General features: G+C 45.6%; 1 protein-coding gene across 2 annotated transcripts in view; it reads right to left on the bottom strand.

Moving 5' to 3' along the window:
• FAM117A (family with sequence similarity 117 member A) overlaps positions 1–24,912 on the bottom strand; it is a 42,413-nt gene that overhangs the window by 16,677 nt on the left and 824 nt on the right. The window contains exon 2 of one of the 2 annotated variants that reach the window (XM_070389707.1): positions 964–1,133. In XM_070389707.1, coding sequence (XP_070245808.1) covers positions 964–1,133 — 170 coding nt within the window. Of the gene's footprint in view, positions 1–963; positions 1,159–24,912 lie in introns of both variants that reach the window. The other variant, XM_070389708.1, reaches the window with a different exon arrangement.

Here is a 24,912-nt window from a genome sequence, read left to right as displayed (position 1 = left end):
GCGAAGTGAGCACACAAAAGCCTTTTCCACTTGGCCAGCGCTCCACCTCCGATCAGGCGGGATGGGCACACTGCAGCGATTGCAAAGGAAGAGCAACTGGCCCAGCATCCCCCAGGATGTGGGCTGCCTCGCCCCTGAGCCTGTGTTCTCCCCGCCCTGTTTCCTCTTTCCTGAGAACAACTCATTTGTCCTGAAGTTGAACAGGAATGGGCTTAAACTGCATCAAAGGGAGATTTGATTCTTAAAAACTTAACTCCTGAGAATGTCAAAGTCCTCAGTCAAAGAAATATCTTTGTATAATTTCACACTTCAGACAACTTCTTGCTCAGGCTAATACTACTTTATTCAAAAACTGACCAATGAACCAGGTGATTGTAGAGATTCCTTTTAAGTTTAGGATTCTTAATGAAAAGAAAAACCCTGAAGAGGGGACCTGGGCTCCATAGGACTCAAATGGGTCCCCTAAAATCCCAGATAGGGCTGCTGACTAAGGAGCAACTCTCCGTTATCTGAGAACTTCCCAGTCCTGTTGCTCCAGTGGGAAATATTCTGGCTCAACACGTATTTTGACCACCTCTTCCAGTTGTGTGGGGAATGCATACTCAGCTGAATATTGGCTTGTTTTAGCAAGGTAAATCTCATTTATTAAAATCTAGGATAAATTCCAAAATCAACTCTTGTATATCCACACATGAATACTCAAAGACAAACAGTTTGCCTTCTCTCTCCCAACAGGTGGAATGCAAACTCATTTTCAGGTACATTTACAAAGAGAACTAAGCTGGTAAACATGAGATAATCAAAAGCTATATGTATATAGCTTTTCATGTATAGTGAATATGCATAGCCGAAACTGAGGACAAGTCACATAAATGATTGGGGGTTGATAAGTAGACCCAAGACCTTCTCAGTCACTCCACCACCCCACCCTTACCCTCACCCCATTAGAGAGAGCTTCATTACCTGGGTGGCCTTGTCATTGGTACAGCAGGTGAAGGCCCCATCAGCATCTCGTGGCCACTGGCCCAGAAGGTAGGAGCTGAGGATGGTGTCCAAGGAGAATGTACGTCGGACCTGGGGTGGCTGAGGCCTACACACTGGTTTTTCTGGGGCCACAGAACATGGGACGCTGGCTGGAAGAGAGCACAGCCCGTACACCTAGAGGTCAGCATGGAAGAAGCAGACGTGGTCATCAACTGTCTCTCTTTTAGGAAGCCTGGCTGAACTGCTGCATCTTCACTCACTTCCCTCCTACAGGAATCCGAAGCAGCCCATAAAAGCACATACAGCTTGACCAAAGCTCTCCTGACTTAACCAGCTGGTCTTTGTCACTGGAAACAATTTACACCATGTCCCTCTGGATGAGGGATTACTTTATATACGTCCTCTTTCTCCTGTTCCTAATGGACTACGAACTGTGAACTCCAGGTCTCCACACTGAGTTTCCCGAGAGAGGTCTGTTTCCCATCAATAAAAAAACAACTGGATGCTGGAAGTGGACAAAAACCAAGTTTTCCTTCATCTTTTGTTTCCTGCATCTTTTCTTCTTCCTTGCAGCTCTGATTGCAGGGTTCCTATGCACAAATTCAACCCAATTAACTGAAGGACACTTCCTGCTTCCTCCAAGACCATTAGCTCTGGGGAACCTAGGTGACTGAGACAAACAGAATGATGTAACTACTTTTATCTATCCAGGATCCAGGAGAATATCCCAGTCTTTTGGTTCTCTTCTCTGCCTCTGACCCCTGGCTAAACAGAACAAAAATAAACCAATTATAAGTCCACTCATTTTATTTTTACCTTGATTAAATCTTTCTGGGAGAAGGTAAAAGTTGAAACTGTTGATAAAATCTAAGAGTTGTAGAATCATCTGTAACTTTCAGTTATCTGAGTTGACCATGTCTTCCATAACCACATTCAAAACACACTACGGCCTTAAGCTCTATAAAATTCTTCCCTTTAAACAAAGCAAAATGCTTTCATATCTGTATTAATCTCTTGATAATTCATGTGTGCATTAATCACAGCAAAAGGAACTGGGGGCTATAGATATAAACTTGAAGAGCTTTATATTAAGAAGACACTAACAGGTTGGCAGTTCCTCAAAAAGTTAAATGAAGAATTACCATACAATCCAGCAATTCCACTTCTAGGTATATATACAAAAGAATTGAAAGGAGGGTCTCAAAGAGACCCACATGTACCCACATTCATAGCAGCACTATTCACAACAGCCAAGAGGTAGAAACAATCAAGTGTCCACTGACAGATGAAAGGATAAGCACAATGTGTTCCAAATATACAAGAGAGTCTCAGAAAGGAATGAGGTTCTGATACCTGCTACACCACGAATGAAACTTCACAAAAAAAACAAATATTACATGATTCCATTTAAATGAGGTACCTAGGACAGGCAAATTCACAGGGACAGAAAATAGAACAGATTACCAGGGGCTCAGCAGGAGAAGCGAATGGAGTATTATTATTATTTAATGGGCACAGAGTTTCTGCTCCCAGGTGGTGCTGGTGGTAAAGAACGTGGCCAATAAAGGGGACATAGAGACACTGGTTCAAATCCTGTACTGGGAAGATCCCCTGGAAGAGGGCACGGCAGCCCACTCCAGTATTCTTGCCTGGAGAATCCCATAGACAGAGAAGCCTGGCGTCTACAGTCCACAGGGTTACAAAGAGTCGGACGTGCTTGAAGCAACTTAGCAGGCATGCACCAGTTTCTGCTTGGGGCGATGAAAATGTTCTGGAAATGGACAGTGGTGATCATCACACAACACTGTGAGTGTACTTAATGCCACTGAATCATAACCTTAAAATGGTTAAATGGGAAATTTTATGTTATGTGTGTCATGTGTGTGCAACTCTGTGACCCCATGGACTGTAGCCCACCAGGCTCCTCTGTCCATGGGATTTTTCCAGGCAAGAATACTGGAGTAGGTTGCAATTTCCTCCTCCAGGGGATCTTCTTGACCCAGGATCGAACCCGCGTGTCCTGAGACTTCTACATTGGCAGGTGGATTCTTTACCACTGAACCACTTGGGAGGCCCCTATGTCTGTTTTACCACAACAGAAAAAAGAGAAACACTAGTAATACTGTGTACATTCTCCAAATCCATTTAAACATTTACACACATTTTACCGTGTGAAATGTAGTACATGACATAGTAATCAATATGAAATCTATTAATGATATTCTTCTTTGTTCTACCCATTTCATATACTCATTTTCAAGTATGAACGATCCACATATCTGTCATTTTTAAAACAGTGTATTAAAAAAGTAAAGACACCACTTTGCCAACAAAGGTCTGTATAGTCAAAGCTATCATTTTTCTAGTAGTCATATATTTCTTGTAGTCATGTATGGATCTGACAGTTGGACCATAAAGAAGCTTGAGCATCAAAGAATTGATACCTTCAAACTGTGGTCCTAGAGAAGACTTGAGAGTCCCTTGGACTGCAAGGAGATCAAACCAGGAAATCAACCCTGAATATTCATTGGAAGGACTGATGCTAAAGCTGAAGCTCCAATATTTTGGCAACCTGATGCAAAGAGCCAACTCACTGGAAAAGAACTTGATGATCTTTCCCTCAATCTGGGAAAGATTGAGGGCAGGAGGAGAAGGGGGCAGTAGATGATGAGATGGTTAGATATCATCACCAACTCAATGGACATGAATCTGAGCAAACTCCAGGAGACAGTGAAGGACAGGGGAGCCTGGTGTGCTAAAAACCATGGGGTCACAAAGAGTTGGACACAACTTAGCAACTGAACAACATTTTACCAAGTTTATATACAGTAGTTTGCTTAACCACTCCCATATTATTAGATGTTTGAGAGGTTCCTCTCAATTTGAATATCATAAATATTACTGCATGGATAACTTTTAGTCTCAGTTTTTATCTAATTCCTTTTGTCTAATTCCTATAGTTCGAGATCATTTCCCTCAGCTATCACATATGTACTCATTTAAAAGAAATTAAAAATGACATAAAAATGTGGGAACTTCCCTGGTGGTCCAGTGGTTAGGACTCCATGTTTTCACTGCTGTGAGCCCAGGTTCTCAGGGAACTAAGATTACAGAAGTCACATGCCGCCACAACAAAAGATAAATTAAAAAAAAAAAAAGTAGTGCAAAGAAATATGTAAATAAACAAGCAAAAAGCTTCAAATCTCAACACCCAGAGATCAATTCAGTTCAGTTCAGTTGCTCAGTTGTGTCTGACTCTTTGTGACCCCATAGACCGCAGCATGCCAGGCCTCCCTGTCCATCACCAACTCCCAGAGTCTATCCAAACTCATGTCCATTGAGTCAGTGATGCCATCCAACCATCTCATCCTCTGTCGTCCCCTTCTCCTGCTTTCAATCTTTCCCAGCATCAGGGTCTTTTCAAATGAGTCAGTTCTTCGCATCAGGTGGCCAAAGTATTGGAGTTTCAGCTTCAACATCAGTCCTTCCAATGAACACCCAGGACTGATCTCCTTGCAGTCTAAGGGACTCTCAAGAGTCTTCTCCAACACCAGAGTTCAAAAGCATCAATTCTTCGGCACTCAGCTTCAATGATAATACTATGAGATATACATCCTTGGGGGCCTTGCCTTCTGTGCAGTGTGTGTATGCATATATTTCAAAATAAAAATGGGATTATACTATATATATTATTTTGCAGTGTTTTCACCTCATAAACACCTTTCCAAATCAATATACAGTGATCTCAACACATCATTTTAAATGACCTTAACACTCTTAAAACTCTTTAAAGGCTTTCTTTCAAAGATGGTACTCAAAAGTCTTGTTTTCTGGTCCCACTTACCTTTTCTTTACACATCACTACTCTTCAAGGTATCTTATGTCCCAGACAAACTACTGTACACCATTTCCCATCCACGACTTGGGCCTGACCCCCTCTGAGGTTTTGCACATGTGGATCAGGGCTAAAATCTGACCCATCCATCAGGGCCAGCCTAACCATCTCCACCTTGATGGAGTCTCCTGGGTCCCCTGGAGGGAATGTCTCAGGATTTTCTGATTTCCCTCAGTACTCTGTACTCTTCCTTTTTTCTTTTCTGTCTAGACTGCTCTGTGCAGCATGCAGGATCTTAATTCCCTGACCAGACTCAACTCATGCCCTCTGCAGCGGAAGCACAAAATCTTAACTGCTGGACCCCCAGGGAAGCCCTTGCTGTGTCCTCTTCTAGTACTTCGCAGCTTCTCTCGGATGACAAGTATTTGTAACTCCCAGATAATGAATAACCAGTGGCCAAGGGCTCTGTCTAGTTTATCTTTGAACCCCACACAGCATCTACAGCATAGGGCTGAACACTGGCAGATGCATTAAGTATCTGCACAAAATCAAAAACCTGTTACTATAAGGGTGAGCCTGCTCTAATTACACCTGGATTCCAAGAGTGTCTGCCTTGCATATCCATGCTCAGCCTGCTCCCTGTGAGTAAATCCCCCAGAGTCACTTGTCCCTTTCCTCTGAGGCTCAGGGAGGCCCAATGTCTTTCCTTTCTTCCCTGCACCTGTAGCTCAATAAGTTAGTGCTAGGCTCAAGTCCCAACTGCATCTCCTACATTGGCATTTCAACCACTTGTTTTTCTATCCTTGGTTTAAGATCAGAAGATGGCAATCCAGATATTTCTGGGAGCTTCTGACCCATGCTGGCAGCCTGATCAGACACCAAAATGCTATCCTGTGGTTCTCCCAAACTGTCTCTCAGAGACCACGGATGAGGCAGGGGTTCTGGAGGGCAAGTTTACAAGATTACATGACAGAGAAGCAAAGAGCAGGTGGGAAGCAGATGAGCCAGAGACTGGCATAGAGGCCAGAACACCATGATCGTAACAGCTGCTTCACTGCTGTTGGAAGGAAGGGGGCTGTGGCTCCAGGGGTGAGAAAAAGCTCTAGGGAGAAAGATTTCTTGGAGACACCTCTCCCAGCCCCTCAGCAGAATTTGTTGCAAAAAGCTCCTTTAGAATTTTTCCATTCTGAGGCTTTAAGTATACCCCTATTTACATAATACTTTCAAGTTTTACCCCAAAGTACTTGTGTGGGTACAGTCTTTTTTTTTCCTAAAAGAGATTCCAGAAAGACTGATAAGGAAAACAAGGCACAGAGAAGTCCAGTCTCACACTGGACTTGGTCGCCCAGTGAGTGAGGAGCAGTCATACATTCAAACCCAAACTTCCTCCTTCCTACATCAGCTCACGGGGGCTCTCGACCTTCCTGTATCAGTAATGCTCTTGAGGGTGTGGGACACCTGCCTACACACCTGAAGGAAGGAGTGCCTGGCAGCTCCTTCAGGGAGGGGAGTGAGGAAGGAGACTGCGGGCCAGACCAGGTGTCTATTTTGGGGGCGGGGGGCGGGGGGGCGCATGGAGCAGATGGTTGGTTGGTTTTCTGGAGGAGGTTTTGAAACCTGGGGGAAAGTCTGGTATCCCCAGGGATGTCTGAAACCATGCCTGTCTTACACTGTTCCCATGGATACCCTGCACAGCCTACCCCACTGCTGAACTACAGGGGCCCACTCTCAAGGGCAGCAACCAGAGGCTACATTACTCCCCAGCACCCCCAGGGCTGGGGAGGGCCCAAGATCCTGGAATTTGGTGTAAGACTCCAACCACCCATTTCGGTCAATTCTACATGCCCTCCAGTCATTTCTGACCAAAGTTATTCACAAAGACTCTAAGGGTTTCGGGGGTTCTGACTTGCTCCTCCAAATACAAAAAAAAAAAAAGAATATCACCAAAACTGATTAGGGCAAAACCAAGGCGTCACATTCCCCCACAAATGCAACACAAACCAAAGCCGAAGTCAGACACTGGCATGCTCTGTACCATCCTCAAAGGGGCCACAGGCTGGTGGAGCGTGGCCCCAACATATCTGGAAGGGACTTGGGTGCAAGCAATCTGGTTCCGATCTCAGCTCAGCCCTCACTGTGATGTGACTGCAGCCCGCACCATGCGCCCTTCATCCCTCACCAGACCTGCTCTTCTATCGTCGGCAGGAGCACAGTCCCGGCTTGTTATCTCTTAGGGAAGCAGCGCTCCCCAACCTTTTTGGCACCAGGGACCGATTTCCGGGCAGACAATTTTTCCACAGACCTGGAGTGGAGGGGATGGTTTCGGGATATGTCAAGCACATTACACTTATTGCGCACTTTGTTTCTAATCTAATGCTGCCGCTGATCTGAGACGAGGTATCGGTTGGACCCCTGCTGCAAAGAACAGAAGATGAGAGGCAAAAGACTTTACTTTGATAGATTACATCAAACCAATTACTGTCAGTTAACCATTCTCCACGTTGTGATCTTTTAGGACTGAAAGTGGAGGTGGGGCGAATAGGAAGAGGAGACACGCAGGGTGAGTTCCAGCCACCAACGTCCCCTGGGAAGGGGGCAGCTTAGTGTCAGAGCCTTTTCCTCCCCTAGTGTTGGTCTAACCCAGGCCAGACAGTCTCCAGAGAGAATAGTGCAGGGGAAACAGCCACTGGGAGGCGTAGGCATCAGCGGCTTGGTCAGATTGGCATGTCCCCTGAGTGAGTGCAAATGGAACAGGAGCTTCTGGGCTCTCCCTCCCTCATGGGTATACCGGAAAGACCTGGGGATGGGGTTCTGCCCTGCAATTGTGTGATTATGGTTAAAGGAGAAGCGTTGAGAAGTCACAAAGAACGGTTGCTTGTGGTCGGAAAATGGACTGGTTTCATTTCTGGAAAGTACCCTCTCAGATTTGGGAAACAGGGGGAGAGAAACAGGACAATTGGCTGCCCTGTCTGAGAAGAGCGCCCCTATCACGACAGGCCAAGACAAAGCAACAGGCTGCCGGGGCACTGGATGGGTGGCTGCAGGAGGGTGGGGTGTCCTGTTTACAGTGCTGTGGGTATTATCGGCCCATCGCATGCAGCAGCCTCCACAGCCCAACCACCTGGCGAAGCTCCCTGGCACAGGGCCAGGCTGTTTCACCATGCAGCTGAGCAGTGGCGGATGCTTCGGTTCTTGGGCAACAGCAAATGGGAAAAACAAAACAGCACACACCGGAGATAAGGAGCCCTAGGTGCTATCTTCCGGAGCCACTTGGCCCTGTCTCCCAACTGCTGCCTGTGTATGGCTTTGGGGAGGGGGCCTCTGAGTGGAGAGGACCAGCGGTCCAGTGTCTGTGTCTTGGGGAACAGTGAATAGGGCGGAAACACACGAACAGCTGACAAGGGACCGGGCACACCACAGCAGACTGATCGATTCCTTCAGTAGCAGATTCTAAGTGCCCATCATGAGCCAGCGATGGTGACACAGGAGGAGCAGGACAAGAAGCTTCTGACCAGGCTAAAGTGGGGGCAGCCAATATAATCCCTAAGGGCCAGGCTGCCAGCTCAGCCTCTGGGGTTCCTCCAGCCACTGACTCTCCAGAAGGACCTCATATCCCTGGCTGGAAATCAGCTCAGGCCTGACCACACCAGTAAACCCCCACTCTGAGAACCCAAAGGAGAAGGGCAACAGCTCTTAGGAGGAGGGGTCGGGGCAGGAGGAAGGCAGCAGATGACACAGGAAGTGAGGCATCTGCGGCTGCCCTTCTCAACTTGGCCAGAGCTAGACTGCAGGGTGGAGGCTTAGCAGCTTACAAGGAGAGAACAGCCCTGACCAAAGGGTCCTGGCTGAGCAGCAGTGGGGCTACTTCCCTTATTTTACTATCTTTTGGGCAACACAGGAGAGAGAAGCCTGGGAAGTAAGATGAGGCTACTCTCCATCCATCCTCCAGACTCACTCCATGAGTCTGAGTAACCCCAAAATATCCAAGAAGGACTACAGAAGTAAGAAGAGAGACAGTCAATGAGATTTCACACGTGGCAAAACTAAGCAACTGGCAGGTTCAACAAACAAGTTATTAGTCGCTATCTCATGTTGCTGAGGTTTGAACCAATATTAGCACTAGTCTTACCTCCCCTCTTTAAGAGAAAAAACTCTCATTATAACAGAAGCTGTAAATATATGGGAGGAAATTAAAGGAAATTTTTAAAATGCAGATTAGCAAAACTTAAAAAATGACGCATGCCACCACTCAGAAATCACTACTGAGCAATCCTTCCTGATCTCGGGGCACATACATAGGCATATATATATATATATAATTTTTTTTTAATGAGATCCTATTACACATGTTTTTTTCACAATGTGCTTTTTTCAGTTGCTGATCTTCACTCTGGGAGCCGGCATAGGCAGGGCGCTGGGAGGCTGGGGCAGGCAGCCGGCTGCACACCGGAGAGCAGGCCCTGTCCTGTCTCCTAGCTGGGATGCAGCACTTTCGCTGGGGGTGGGGGCAGGGAGGAATGCTCATCTGGAGGGGAGCAAAGTAAAACAGAGATTCCGAGTTTCTAAACATTTCCCCAATACCAGATTTGCAGTAATTAGGGGAAGTTCCTTCTCGCAGCTTCATGGGGATTACTTTTCCATTTTAGTATGTGTGCTGGGATTAAGCAGTGCAGGCAGTCTTCTGAGCTGCTTGTGGTCCCGCGCCGCTTAACTGCTTAACTCAGGGACATGTGGGTTTTGGAGGGAAGTTGTGGTCAAACCGAAATCCCCAATATGACTGTACAGGAGTTAGAAGCCCTCCTTGGAAAGCCCAAGGAGACCCCATCCATCCCAGCTGGGAAAATTAAACCCGGAGCTTTAAACACTTCTTTCAACACCAAGCAATAGCTCATTTCAACCATAACAGGGAGAAGAAACTAAAGAAACGAGATTAAAAAGAAAGAAGAAAAAAAAGAGTAACAGCACATTTCCCTTACCAAGAAGGCTTAACTAAAGAGAAAAAAAATGAAAAACTTCAGCCAAGACCTCAATACTGGCTCTGTACTTAATACTCCCTCCGTATCTAAGTGTGCAGCTCAGGTGAAAGCATTTCTCACTGTGTCTGACTCCCCAGGATGCAGACCACACCTATGGGTGGCTGGAGAGAAGGGTCAGTAGAAACTTATTTGGAGGTTTTTCACTATGGGGAAAAAATAAGGAAGTCCCAGACTCTTCCTAGCAAGGAGGGAAAGGGTGATTCCACAGTGTACATGTGTGTGTGTGTGTGTGTGTGTGTGCACGCACACGCGTGTGCGCACAAAGAGAAAACAGCAGTTACTTAGATATTTGTTCAATTCTCAAGCAGCTGCACTTAGAAGAAAAGGAAGTGGTGTGGACTTTTCACCTTTTATCTGAATTCTCTGAAAAGGAGTTCTGTAGGATTTCAACATTCTTAAAACAGGACAAAATACTAGCAGTTACTGACTGGAGCATGCTTTCTTTGGGGGTCTAGTTGGGCTTTGTAAGAAGAGCATAAATAGCCATGGCCTAGCCTTCTCCCCCTAAAAACAATTCTCACACTTTATTTGGGAGTGATGAATTTCTGCATTGCTAAAAACTCAGAGGACAAGCATAAACCTTCAGTATCTTCACTCAGGACAACAATCTGATCCCTATCAAGCAGAGAAGAAATCATGATGCCCAGTCAGCTATTTAAAGATAAAAGAGGTGAAGGAAGAACCAGAGGTTGGGGAGGTTCATCTACAGTAAATCCTGTGAGAGGACAACCGTGATTGAAACCCTACCCTGAGTTCTGTTCTGAATGCGTATGCCCCACATACTCTCAGGAATTCTCCAGGTGAGGGCCCAGGAACACCCTCATGTAGACATCTCTCCAATGCCACAGAGCAACTTGAGACACAGGTCTTTTTTCCCCACAGAAGACTTTTCAAAGTTCATTTCCCTTCTTGTGTTTCATTGTCAGACTCAATTGGCATGACTGGCTGGATGCCTTGGTTCAGGAACTTCCCTTCAGTCTGGAAGGGTTCTCTATTCCTTTCCCCCACTAGGAACCAGTGCAGTCAAACCTGCATCCAGGGGACAGTTCTGCTCACTGGGCATGTGAGACAAAAGGACAAAGAAGACGATTAAAAAAGGAGAGATCCCTTTTCTAGTGAGGACAGTGGAAAGTGAGTGAAAGAAAGAAAAGGAGATAAGAATAGAATTACAAAAAAAAAGAACAGAATTACAGATAATGTTCAAATAGTCAAAATAATTTCTGCTTTGTAAACAAATCATGACCTACTTTTAGCTTCATCTAGCCTGCCTTCTCCCTAACCTCACGAACTGCCAGAGAGCAACATATGTGTGAGCAGCCGATACTCAATTTACTATCAGTTCAAGTCACACAAAATAATCTAGACTTTGACCGAATTTGATGGCCTCAATTTGTTGCCTTCACCCCCACCAGTGGATTCCAAAACTCCCAAATGTTTTACTCCTCTTTAGAACAGCTCACATTAATACTCATGCCCTTCTATGTTAGTTTAGAGCCAGCTTTATACAACTCCCAAAGTAACAGCTCAGTCAGGAAGAGTCATCAGTGGATGCCAAAACTACTGGGGAAAACACTGTGGGGAACAGGGTATTTAACGCTGAAGTATCTCCCCATAAACCACTTATAAGAGAATAATGTACTTCTGCAGTGGGAAAACTGGTGGTCACCACCTCAAGTGATCAAACTCAGCATTACTAGTAATGGAAGGCCTGACCCCACGTGCCTCCTGAAGTGATGCATCATGGGCACACAACCTCACCCATGAAACGGTCATGCCCAAAATGTTTTACTTGAATCAAACTGGGCCCCAGACCTAACTCCCCACTTGCAGGAAATACAGGGGATGGAGGCAGTTTCGATCCCTGGCTCGGGAACTAAGATCCTGCATGCTGCCCAGCATGACCAAAAATTTTAAAACAAACAAACAAAAAACAAAATTAAGAAGTGGCATGTCATCCCAGGAGCAAGACCTAGACGGGGCAAATTTAAGGGGTTCCCACAGGTCCAGAAACACAGGTGGAATTGGATATCACCTCAGTTAAGCCCCACCTTGTTAGCCCTGGGCATCCATTCACCATTACTGCTCTACAGCAGGAATGTGGGAACCAGTGAGATCCCAGGGAAAATGAGTAAAGGTAGCTAAAGGGAAGGTAGCTAGATCCCAGGAGGAAGGTGAACTGTGTGAGTGTAAAAACAAAGGACAGAAAAAGACTTCAATTAGGAGGGATTCCAACCAGATAAAAGGAAGAACTTCCTGCTCATCAGAACAGGAGGGACGGATGAGGAAGATGGTAGTGTCTGCCCTTGCAGAGCTCCAGGGAAGGATCGTCACATGGCCCCAGAGGTCTCAATATTCACCTCCCAGAAGGCAGGAGGTTGTACCTGGAGAGTTTGAGTCCCCGCTCTCTAGAATTCCCCAACTGTTAAAGAGTGAATCATAAGAGATGGCTACTGACAGAGTCAGCTAAACTGAAAGCCCCAAAACAAAGCCCATGCTGTCATTTGGGGCAAAATTAGCTAAGGGAGTCAAAGTGAGATATGTCTTACCTGGGCTGATCAGGCAGCTGTACTGTGGGCTCCCAGGCCATCTCTCCCACCTCCACCCCCACGCAGGAGAGTATAAATAGCACTCAATTTACCTGTGGCTTGCCACAGGCAGAAGGGCTGTCACGTGGTAACTGTTGAGTAGACACCAGAGCTCAGGAGGCAGGTTTGCTCAGTTGCTACACCTCAATAGGTCTGACAGGACCTCTTCTCTGGTTCATTTTGCTTCGGGCTGGGGGTTGGTGAGGGGGGTTTAAAGGAGCAATTAATCAATTCTGTTTATCAGGGCCATGCTTTGCCTTCAGGGTCTAAAATCCTATTAGGGTTGACTCTGCTCAACCCTCAAAGCCTTGAAAACCTCCATGATCATTTTGTCCCACTTGCAAAGTCTTCTCTGGTTATGTTCATCTCTTTACTCAAGTTCTACTCTGTTCCCAGCTTCAAAACGGAAATACCCAAAAGACCACTCCATCCCACCGAGTGATTCCCTACCTGGCCTCTAACATTCTGGAACTGATCCAGCCTGACCTCAAATCCCAGGCAAATTCCCAGGCTGTGCCTGGTGGAAAAACCCCAAAGTGTGCTAGGCAACATTCCAGGGCAGCCCCTGCTCTAAAGCCCCAATCGTGCTGGTTGCTTAGATCTCCTAAGAGAGGCTCAAAGGTCATATAGTGCCTCCAGGGTAAACCCTGTCTGAAACACCAGATCAAATGGCTCCTCTAGAAAGAGCCTTGAAAGGTATGACCTTGGGAAGACTTTTCCTACCCTCACTGTACACCTGAGACCACTGATGACTTCACAGCAGAAGGATGCTTGTCAAGTGACCTCTCCACATGTGCTTTCAGGGGCTGAGGAGGACGTAGAAGGTGGGTAATACCATTTTCCCCATACATGATGGGTTTTATATCTGCCCTTAAACCAAAAGCTGCTTGACAGTAACTATACCTTTTATGAGTCAGGTAAAAAACAGGCTTATCCTCCTGAAGCAAAGGGAGAATATGATCCATGGGAACAGACTGGGGTGTTAATTACCAAGATGTCCCCTCCATGCCTCTAAGAGCTGGAAGAAGACGACTCAGTGGTCAGGGTCCCCCTCAAGTAGACAGCTCTGGCCATCTGTACAGCAGCTCTAACACAGGCCTCTACACTCCACAGCACCCAGCAGGACCTTGGGGACAGCCTTTTCTCATCCTCTTGCATCTTATCTGGATTCTGGATGCTATCCACTGGGCACTGATTTTGGGGTGAGACAAAGCCAAAAGAACACTGGAGACAGCCTATGTAGCTTGATAACCGCTTAAGAACAAACAACCAAAGCATAAAAACTGGCACAGTAATATACTAAAGGGGCTTCCCAGATAGCTCAACTGGTAAAGAATCCGCCTGCAATGCAGGAGACCCCAGTTCGATTCCTGCGTCAGGAAGTTCCCATAAAGAAGGGATAGGCTACCCACTCCAGTATTCTTGGGCTTCCCTGGTGGCTTAGACTGTAAAGAATCTGCCTGCAATGTGGGAGACCTGGGTTCGATCCCTGGGTCGGGAAGATCCTCTGGAGAAGGACATGGCAACCCATTCCTGTATTCTTGCCTGGAGAATCCCTACGGACAGAGGAGCCTGGCGGGCTACAGTCCATGGGGTCCCAAAGAGTCAGACGTGACTTAGTGACTAAGCATACCACAGCACAACACAGTAAATGCTCTTGGGTCCATTTCACATAACTGGCTGGAGTACCTGAAAAAAGTCCTTTGAGGCCAACTTAACCACAGTCTCACACTTTAGGGTGGTCGCGGGATGGCAATTTAGTTACGTAAACGACACATACTAAAACTAAAGATTTTCCAAAAACTGTTTCTTCTATGTTAAGAAGTAGAGTTGGACTCATTCACTTACCCCAATTCTGAAAGCTGGCAGGAAATGTCAGTAAACAAAAATGTCAGGAATAATTCAAGTGCCTTGAAGGAGCACAGACAGATGCAGAGTACGCAGTGTGGAGTGAGAGAACAAGGGCTGGGAACAAACAGTAGCATCTGGACCCTTAACACTGCTTAGCGGCGATGACCAGATCCACTCCTCTTGGGGCCCTGTGGTCAGTGGAAGATTTTCATCGACAAAGAGTACAGCTCTTCCCTTGTGTATGAAGTTGTAACTCCTGTCTACTTGGTGAGATGAGTTGCACTGGAGCATAGGCTCCTGTACACTCACAAGGTGGTGGGCACAACAGGCAGACAGGTACACAGCCAAGAAAGCTGCCTGGCCCAGCCTATAATCTGGCATCACTTTCTATTAATAAACAAAACTTATTTTCCCCTCAGATTTCTACTATAAAAATGAAAAGTAGTATTACTCTGCAGCTCTGGCACACGAAAGCCTTCTGATTTCATGTATTTTAAGAAATGAAGAGAGCTGAATGAAGAGCAGAGTGAGAACGTTTCTCAGAATGAGGAAGCACTTTTCCCTAGAAGATACCTGGACATCCTGAACATGCTCAGTGCGGATTAGCAGCCTGTTGCAATACTACTGACCCCTCTGCTGGGTTAATGTGGAGCACAGACTGGGCTCAGACACATGGTAGCAGGCACCCAATGGCTCTCAGAATCTGATGCCAACCTTGTCCAGCTCAAGCAGCTGGGACAAGCTACAGTCTCCTACCATAACGGTCAACACTTGGGCTCAAATCCTGCCTCAATGTGCTACATGAACTCAAGACGAGTCACTTAACTTCTTTGGGCTTCGGTTGTTCTTTCTGTTAAATGGGAAGAATAAGAAATGTTACAAGGATGACAGAAGAAAACTTCCATTCTAAAGAACTCCTGATACAGTCAAATTAGCCTAGCATTTTTCAAAACTTCTTATTTGGAAAGCATTTCAAACATATAGATGTGAGAGCAAGAACAGGACACAGAATACCCATACGCCCTCTCCCCAGATTTGCCTGATGTTAAACATTTGTCCTGTTTATCATTTGCTTTCTTTCACACGCACTTTTCTTTACATACACACTCAAATACATGCTCTCCTACAGTCACATCCAGCACCCACATGTTCTCACTTAAGCAAACGTGAGTGTGTGCACACACACACACACACACACACACACTCACATCCAGCTACACAACACATACTGTCCTTTGTTGGGTTTTGTGTGGTGGTCTGTCTAAACGACCGGGGCGGGGGCGGGGGGGGCGGTGCGGTTCGCAATGAAGAAAAAGCCAAGTGGGGCATGCTACTTGGTGATAGGTCCACAGCCCCACTCCCCACCTCCAAAGCAAAAGTAAGCACTCGCATATTCTGGCTTAGAGATGAACTGTTACATGGACAGGGACCAGAAAAAGTACTATTTACATAAGACAGTTGGTTATCTTTTTCTTTTTCTTTAAACAAGAAAAAAACACACAAAAAACAACAACAAAAGGATTTAAATGAAGCATGGAAACAACTTTATTATATAGAACTATATTTATATTTGTTATAATGGGGCTTTACCTATGCAGTTGGGAAATAACTGGGAAAGAAAGGTTCCACATAAGCATATGGTTATTAGAACATTCAAGAATTCTATACAAAATCTGGCTTTGTAAGAGAAATAAGGAAGTCAGAGCAGCCCAGGCAGTCCTCCATGATACCACATCCCTAGATGGAGCTTACTCCTGAGTTCAAGTCCCTGACAGTCCCCTTATTGGATACACACTTGTCTCATAAAGGCACTATCGGGTATCACAATGAATCCACTCCCAGTTAATCTAAAGCTAGAAGAGAGACACATTCAGGCAGGACATGGTCAGGGTGGTGGAGGTCTGCACCAGTCATCCCCTATATGGAGGACTAAATTGTCATCTAAGCCGCAATCCCATCTGTACCTATCTCCCCACCATAGGAATGCACCACCCACGTTTATCTGGGTGCTTTTGGGGGATTCCACACTTACACACAAGAAAGACACCCTTCCCGTAAGCTCCACCTTAAGAATATCTCCTTGACATGGGTCAAAGCTCAGCAACCATAACCATGACTCCACAGAGGTAGGAAAACTCTGCCTCTCGGTTAGCTTCTCATTCTGCATGGAAATTGCATATTTCAAACCAGTTGGAAACACTCAAAAGCTGCCACCATATCACACATATAATGTTGCTACCATCAACTTCCAGTCAGCCACATCAAGTGGACAGTCACTTATGGGGCGTTAAAGGAACAGATTTCTCTGCAGCCCATCTTCCTAATTCTCTCTGGTCAGTTAAACATACGAACTTTTGCTCCTGGTATACAGATTTGTGAGCAGAAGGGAAACAGGCTGGATGTGTGTGGGCAGGCAGCACAGGATGCCAGCCTGGAGGGAAATTCCTCACGGGCTCTCTACACGTAAGTGGGAAGAGCCCTGGATCAGGAGCAAAAGGACTTAACTAGTCACACAGTCTTGGGCAAGTCACTTCCTCTAAGGGCCTCAGTTTTCCTATCTGCAAAAACAAGCAAATGCCACCTGCACTGCAGGTCTCTGACGAGAATAAAGGAAAGGCATTCAAGGGTACCGACTGCAAGCAACGAGAAGCTAAACATGCAGAATGCACTGTCACAACTAACGCTACCCACATTCTCAGCTTCCCTGAAAAATCCACATGGATTTTGGGGCTTTCTGGGGTTGGGATCCAAACTTTCTTTCCACAGAAGCAGCTGCTTTAGCCTTCTGTGAAAAGAGAACTCCCCAGGATAGAGGTTCTAATGAGAAAGAGTCCAGGTGCTGCCTCCGGCATTAAGATGTGCACACACCACATGGATGGCCTTGCATGGGCCTCCCCTCCCCAACCTCGAAATCCAGACGACAAAATATTGTGAAAGCTCTCTGGTTGCATCCCTCCGTCACGCCAAATGCTATCCACTCCACTCTCAACTCCAATTTGTGTGTCATATCTGATGGGCATGAGTTACAAGACAATCGCCAAATAGGGGCCAGGCATCAGGTTCTCAGCCAGCTTGCAGGTGTGGGGCAGGGAGCGCACGTGTTATCAGCTGCGGTCCTCTCAAAGTTGTGTGGGTGATCAAACACACACAGAGCACAGAAAACTCTTAAAGGGAAGCAGTATGTGGCAGTGGGGTTGGGGGGTGGAGAAGAAGGGAGGAGGGAAGAAGCTGCTTTTTCCCCCCTTATAATCACATTTTTACTCTGTTCAAAGTTACCCCTAGCTGGGCAGGTTTATGAAACCATTTTGACTAAGCCACCAGGCCTGCAGTTTGGCAGGAGAACACAGGCTCGACACATGACAGTGTAGGTATCAGGGCTTGGAGAATGACAGTGAGCATCTCTTTACAGTATTTCCCCCACTTGGTGGGGAAAAGAGAAGAAGAAACAGCAGTGCTTTGTATTAATATAAAGGATGGTGCCTGGGTTGGGATGGGAGCTTCTAGCCTGATCACACCTCTGGTCACCCTAAAGCCAACAATTTTGTCTAGCCAACAAGCTAGACAATTCCGTTCTTTAGCCCAGAAAAGCTGCTAATTCAGATTCTGCTTTCCTTATACATTATAGCACTCCTAGGAATTTGGTGCAAATCCACCTGGAATCAAAGGACATCCAGCCTTCATCCTTGGCTTCTCACCCATATACACGTCTAAGCCTAAAGCCAGGTCATCTGGCTCTTTTACAAAATCACAACAAAATCCTAAACATTGGCTGTTTCCATGGATCAACCCGGTAACTAACCACCCAAGCTCACCCTCTGGCTTTCAGTGTGTGGGGGAAAGAGAATCTACAGGCCTAGCAAAGACATCCATGGAAATGCCACGTCTTTGCCACCAGCTGGGCTTTGAGCCCAATAACCAGGATGAATGGGAGACCAGTGATTGGAAGAGAGAGAACACTAACACTTCAGGAGGGGAGGGGGTGCCTTGTAAGTAGCTAAAGAGAGTGTGTGGGGACCAAAAGTGGGAAAAACCATTTCAAATGAGCCTGGGGAAGCGCGGCTCACTCCCCCTCCCCTGCTCCCTTTCCAGCAACTCCATCCAACAAGTATTTATTGAGCACGACACTCCCCAGCTGCCCTGGCCCTCCCTCTGCAAAAACACTCAAATCTGTTCAAGCTGCAGGGTGAGTTCCATTGCACTTGAACTTGAAACATGAGGTGCCTATCTTTTAAAAAGGCAGGCACACAATTTTCAACATGGGGCAGAAGGGCCTAAAGAGATTTGAGAAAGTTAAAGAGCACAGCTGACCAAACAAGGACACACTAATGCCACTTTCAAAAGGGAAGGGAGAGAGTAAAAATTTAATTTAACCGTAGGGAGAATAATACACCGGCCAACTTAAAAAAAAAAGCCTACTAGAGACATCTCAGTAATTCTCTAATTAATCCTACCTAACTCTAAATATTCCTTCATTTTGTACCTCCTCTAGCTTGAATTTACATTTTATTCACCAGTGCATGTGTTAGTAATTTGCTTTCAGAGCTGTATGTTTAATCCTACCTCTGCCTCTTAAGGAGGTTAGACCTCCATGCTCTCCTGCACGTTTTTATTTAGGATCGGATGATGAAGGAGGCAAGCAGCAGGGCAGGTGGTAAACGAGAACTACACTTGTTAACAAAGTTCCTCCTGGGAAAGCCACCCGCCATTTGCAAGATGGGGCACACAGGTCAGAGAAGTGGCGCCCCAAACTACCACTCTGCCTGCGAAATCCTGCCAACTCTAAGTCACAGTTGGGCAGCGTCGGAGAGAAAACTCCCCCAACCCTAAAGCCTGCCACTTCAGATCATCCAAAGCCCTCGGAGGTATCTCCCCAGCACCCCCCCCCCCCGCCAATCCACCCTTCCAGAATGTGGAGCAGAGCTGACCCCAAGGCGTTCACCACCCCTGGTGTCAGTTGTCTGAGTAAGTGTCTGCACACAGCCCAGACTTTCGTTCCAGGTTCCCCAGGGGCTGGAGTTAAAAGTTTTCCTATTATGAAATACTTTGATAGCATTCTTTTAAGTTCATTAAAGCCACCCTTGATTGGCTGTGGTGCTCGCACAAAGTAAAAGTCAACTGAAGTATATTCAGAGCCTGAGGACAAATACTTAAATAACTCCAAGCTGGGCATTCAGTTTTGTAGCAACTCTGAGGAAAAGTGTGGAGAAAAAAGCAAAGTGCCAGGAAGAGTTTTCAAACCCAGGAAGTTCAGTAGGGACCATGAGCCGGAGGCCTGGCTGAGAGCAGCCAGCTGTGGAGAGCCTCCCTCCAGACAGCTGTTCCCAAGAACAAGAGCCCCTTCAGTTCCACACGACTGGAGAGGAACTGAAGCACAGATCATTTATAACTTTAAACATAATCCCAAACTCTTTTCTGAGATCAGGATTTGTTTTGGACCCAACAATGTGACTAGTTTGGCTAATGTTTGGTTAATTCATAAAGTGGCAAACCAAATAACAGAGCCCGCTGTGAAGACTCAAATCACCAGATTTCTCACTCATCTTTTCTCTGCTTTCACTCTTCCCTGATTCCTCTTCTATCCATCTCAGAGGGTGATAAAAGATGAGATAGCCCCATCTCACCAAACTAACTTGCGGGTAGCGACCCACCTTCACTCTGAAATGGGAAGAAACACAAGGCTTTCCCTTCCAGCCCTTTCAAAGGGCTCCAAGCTGCCTGTGGAATAAAAGCAAGCCCAGGTAAGTCTAGTAAAGCTTTTGTGCTAGTGTCATATAGCATGTGATATATATGATAGTGTCAAAAAGAACTCAAAATGAGACCTGCCCCCAGAACATGTCACACCCTAAAATAAAATCTGAATCCTTTGGCATCAAGGCTCTACATGAGGACTGTAAGAATCCAGAGCAGGATTAAGATCCGAGGGATCCATTAAGATCCAAGGGATAGTGTGGCCTTGGTACCCATCACATCATTCATTGTAAACTGGCAGAAAATGTAGGTGAAGTGTTCTTGGACTACTAAAGCCACCAACCACTCTGGCAACACTCATATTGCCAACACAACTATGAAAATTTTGCAATCCTGCCTCAAATTTTCTAGACGATAGTCTATATCTGGAACCAGAAAGAACAATGTCCTCTTACTGCCACACCCCACCATTGTTCTCAGCCTTTCTCCACTGACCTCAAATAGTTTGAAAAATCCTCACTCTATGTTACCTAAGTGGAGAGCTCCCCATATGGATAATCCTTTGCTGTACAAAATACTGAATAACACATGGACCCATGCTTCTCTGGGTACCAAAAGGATAAGTAGTTAGGAATTGTGGCCCCCAATTTCAAGGATGCCATCACTGGTGATAACATTTAAGAGTCAGATACTTCAACAGTGCATTTTGCTGACCATGTGCCTCATGCTAGCAAAGCTGTCAAAAGCAAGCTAGCAGTGTCAGGCTGGGAAGTGCTTCATGTTTAATGCCTCCCAAACAGAAGCTGCTTCAATCACAGGTTTTTAAAGGACAATTGTAGCTCTTAAAGGATTTTAACTGCAGCCCCAAGCTTCTTTATAGGCAGATGGCTCTGTGGCATAGAAAAGTTACACTCTATTCTAATCTCCAGGCTGTTTCTAACACCAAGGTCCAGAAGGACCATGGTCTGATGAGGGTCGCTAATAAGCAACCTCCTTTATTGTTCCATACCTCTCCAAACACCCATCCCTAAGGACGAAGTTTACAAAAGCATGGCAGGGAAAGAGAGTTTAATAATTACCAATAGCACTGCTAATAACAATGCTGCTTTACATTCACTGAGACGGCCATCGTGGAAAACCTGATGGACATTTGCCTCTATGTCCCTGTGGGGAAGTCAGTATCTGAGGGCAACGATGACTATGCCACCTCTCAATGATCTGTTCAGAAAAATAAAAGGTAAGGAGAAGAATCCAAAACAGGAGATAAGCCGAAAGTAATTTCCATCTGACTTTGAAATGTGTTCACTGCAACTGTGGGTTGTTAGCTTTGGAAGGAGGGTAAGAAGGGAAGAGATGCAAATTTGTGTAACAGTTAAGCTTTTATGTAAATCCAAACTAGTTTTATCTACTGAACGCGTCACCTGACAAGGGTGGGGGTGAATAGCCTGGGTTTACATGTGCTGATCTTCTATAAAGATTGAGAACTGACTAGACGTTGACAATGTCCCTTTCTTTTTCCCTAAAATATGAGTGGGGATACAGGCTTGACTTTTCTTTGCTCCCTTAGGATTTTCTGCAGAGGTATATACTACATACATTTGAAACTCGTCTTTACACAGTAATATTGGTCAGGAACATTGTGGAAGACAAGGGGTAGGCTATTTTTTTTGTTTGTTTCCTGAAAAGTTCACATAGTAAATACTTTAGGTTTTGTGGCTATTTGGTCTCTATCAAAACTACTCAACTCTATCACTGTGCAAAACTTCTCAAATTTTGCCAATGTGCAAAACAGCCACAGACAATACATAAATGAAGGAGCATGGCCGTATTCCAATAAACCTTTATCTACAAAACCAGGCAGAAGCCTGGATTTGGTCTGCCGGCCATAATGCCAAGCCTTGGTTTAAGAAGAATCTAGTGCGCAGAGGAGATTCAGAGGCAGCATTTGGCTCCCCCGGCACCCAGCTGGCCCGTGGGGCTGGTCTTCTAGGGAAGAATTTGCAAACCTCAATTGAACATTAGCTTCATTTTCAGGACATGGAGACAGAGACAGAATAGGTAAGACTGGGGCCCAGAACAGTTTACCTCCTAGCCCCATTTTGTTCAACATCAGTCTGTCCTAGAAGAACTTAAAAGTCAGCAGACTCCAATTGACATAAGACACAAACAAGAATTTAATTAAAGGAGAAACTGCAGTAAGATATTTCTCCTGGGTTTCTGCTACCTACTAGGAGCTCTTAGCTTCTTAAGAGTTGATCTTCATTTTTCTCTCCACTCTTCTGCCTTCCACACCCCCTGCCCAGGCTCATAAAAGTCCAGGCGTCTTCACTTTATGAAGACATCCCTTAAGGATGAATGGCCACAGAAGGTAAATCCTTAACCCCTCCTCTTTTAAAATACATCTAGGACTTCCCCAGTGGCTCAGTGGTAAAGAATCCTCCTACCAGGAGACACGGGTTGGAACCCTGATCTGGGAAGATCCCACATGCCACCGGAGCAGCTAAACCCATGCATCACAACTATTGAGCCTGTGCTCTAGAGCCTGGGAGCTGCAACCTCTGAGGCCACGACCCGTGGCTACTGAAGCCTGCACATCCTAGAGCCCATGCTCCCACAACAAGAGAAGTAACACTGCAACTAGAGAATAGCCATTTGCTGCAACTACAGAAAAGCACAGACAGGACTGAAGATCCAGCACAGCCAAAAATAAATAAATAAATGAATAAAATAAACAACAACATCTGAGATATCTTGTCAAGAACACAACAGGGTGTGTGGTGGAGAGATAATTGCACAGCCCTGAGCAGTACATCACTTTGAGATGGGAAACAGAAACAGTGACGACACAATTGTTTCTGAGACTCAGTTCCAGCTCACGTTTTTTTAAAGCTGGGTTTCAGAGCCCTCTTTAGAAAGCCCATTTTAAAGGATGAGTGAATAAAAGTGTAAGGAGAGGCCCTGAAATTCTGAAACCCGCAGTACTGGTTTCAGACCAATATGGGTTTGCTCTTTGAAGCCTGAAAAGGCAACGTGCTCTGGCCAACAGGCTCTCACCTTGGCTGGGTGGAGAAAATAACAATATAAGCAGCAGCAAACACTGCAGAGTACCTTCTACTTGCCAGGCACTGTTCTAAGCACTTTACAGCTATTGAGTCATTTGATTCTTATGATGTAGGTATTATTATTCATACTCTACAGATGAGGAAATTGAGGCACAGAAGTTACTTAACTTCTTCTAGGCCACTCAGCTAGTAAAAAATAAAACCTGGATTTGATACCCAGGTAACTCTGGCATCCAAAGCCATTCTCTTAAGGGTTTATGACCACTAAGCATTTCCTTCTATCACATACACCCTTCGGGCCCAGAGGAAACCACTTCTGCCACTTCTCAAGGCCGAGGAATGGAAAAAATCTGAACACACATAAAGGTAAAAGTTAATATGCAGAAGACCTGATGCACTCCCAAACCAAAGGCCAGGGACATTCCTTTAATGTTTGGTCACAAATAAGTCCACAGGCTCAGGCTGCGCTTTCCTCTCTCCTGCTTCACTGCAAACCTACAAATAATCCCACTACAGACCAGGTAAGTGCCTAATTAGTAGTGCCTCTGGGATACTAATAGGTGGAGGAGAAACAATCCTTCAGCCCAATCTATAAGCAATTAATCACTCAATCTGTCTTAAATAATCCAACAAATCATGCAGAGCTCTAGCCTCCTATGTTTTTTACCAGTATCTTAGGGTACCTGGTCCTAAAAAAAGGAACTGGCCACGTAAAGAACTCAGTCATCCAAAGCTACACTCTTCTTTCCACAGTATCCAGCAGTGTTTGTCCTTTTAATGTTAGTTCTATAGTAAACACAACATAACTGCTCTTAAAATATAACTGTTACCAGCTTTCCAACTACTACACAGGCAGGCTTTCTGCTGATGTCCACTAAAAGTGACTAGGTTCTGGTGCTTGCTGTTCTACTAACTTCCCTGACTCTAAGGAGGCACAAACAAAACCAACAGGTTTGTACTCTTGTGGTTTGCTTTAGAGCAGTTCACGATAGGCCTGAGTTTGTCTGGGCATTGCCTTGCTCTACATCGTCAGATTCTAGGCATACTTGTACTAGTTGGTTACCATCTTGCTACCAGATTTGACCAAGTTTCTGTGTTCCAAGATGCAATGCTAACATTTACAGTGAAGTCCAGACAGACGAAGACTTTCTAGTTCAGAGACCCTCTTAATTCCATTCCTACCTAGGAAGGCACCGTAGCAACTACACTTTCAGGAGGGGCTGGAACTAAGCTTAGTAATCACAAAAAGCCTGAGAAACTCTGGTTTAGAGAATGTCATTAACCATCAGATGGCAGGGACTATGACTTTTGTACATTTGGTAGACCCTGCGGCTTTGGAAGTGTGCAATGATCTTTTCACATCTGGTGTGAATCAAATATAAGCCTCACTTTCAACTTATGGCCAACCTCCTCATGCAAGTAGGTTCCTTCTCCCATTCCTAACTGCCTGCATTTGCAGGGGATCCATTACAACTTTGAGTGTGAAAGCAAGGTTAAGCTTGCTCTTTGCCAACCACATCCACCACGTTAAGCTGCTATTAAGACATCTTTTTGGTGCTGTTGAAAAAGTGGGAGTATTTGCTACACTGTACTTGATTGTAGCCCTCACCCCACTGCCACGTTGACCGACAAGCTCAGGACAAAACAGCATTGGTGGGGAGAGAACGGAAAGGCAGTGGGCAAACTACCCAGATCCTACACCTCCACACACACGCGCGCGCGATGGTTGGAATGAGACAACCATATTAAGCAGGTTTGTGATCTGGGAACATACAACTTTTGGGCCATACCAACAGGAACGTAGGGAGTAGGAGCGGAGCGTTTGTATGGTGGTAGAAGCCGTTAAACTTATTCCAATGGCTTAGAAGAAA

Source organism: Bos mutus, chromosome 19 (genome assembly GCF_027580195.1).
Source record: "Bos mutus isolate GX-2022 chromosome 19, NWIPB_WYAK_1.1, whole genome shotgun sequence".
Lineage (NCBI taxonomy): Eukaryota > Metazoa > Chordata > Mammalia > Artiodactyla > Bovidae > Bos > Bos mutus.
This window is presented reverse-complemented; position numbering and strand designations above follow the sequence as displayed.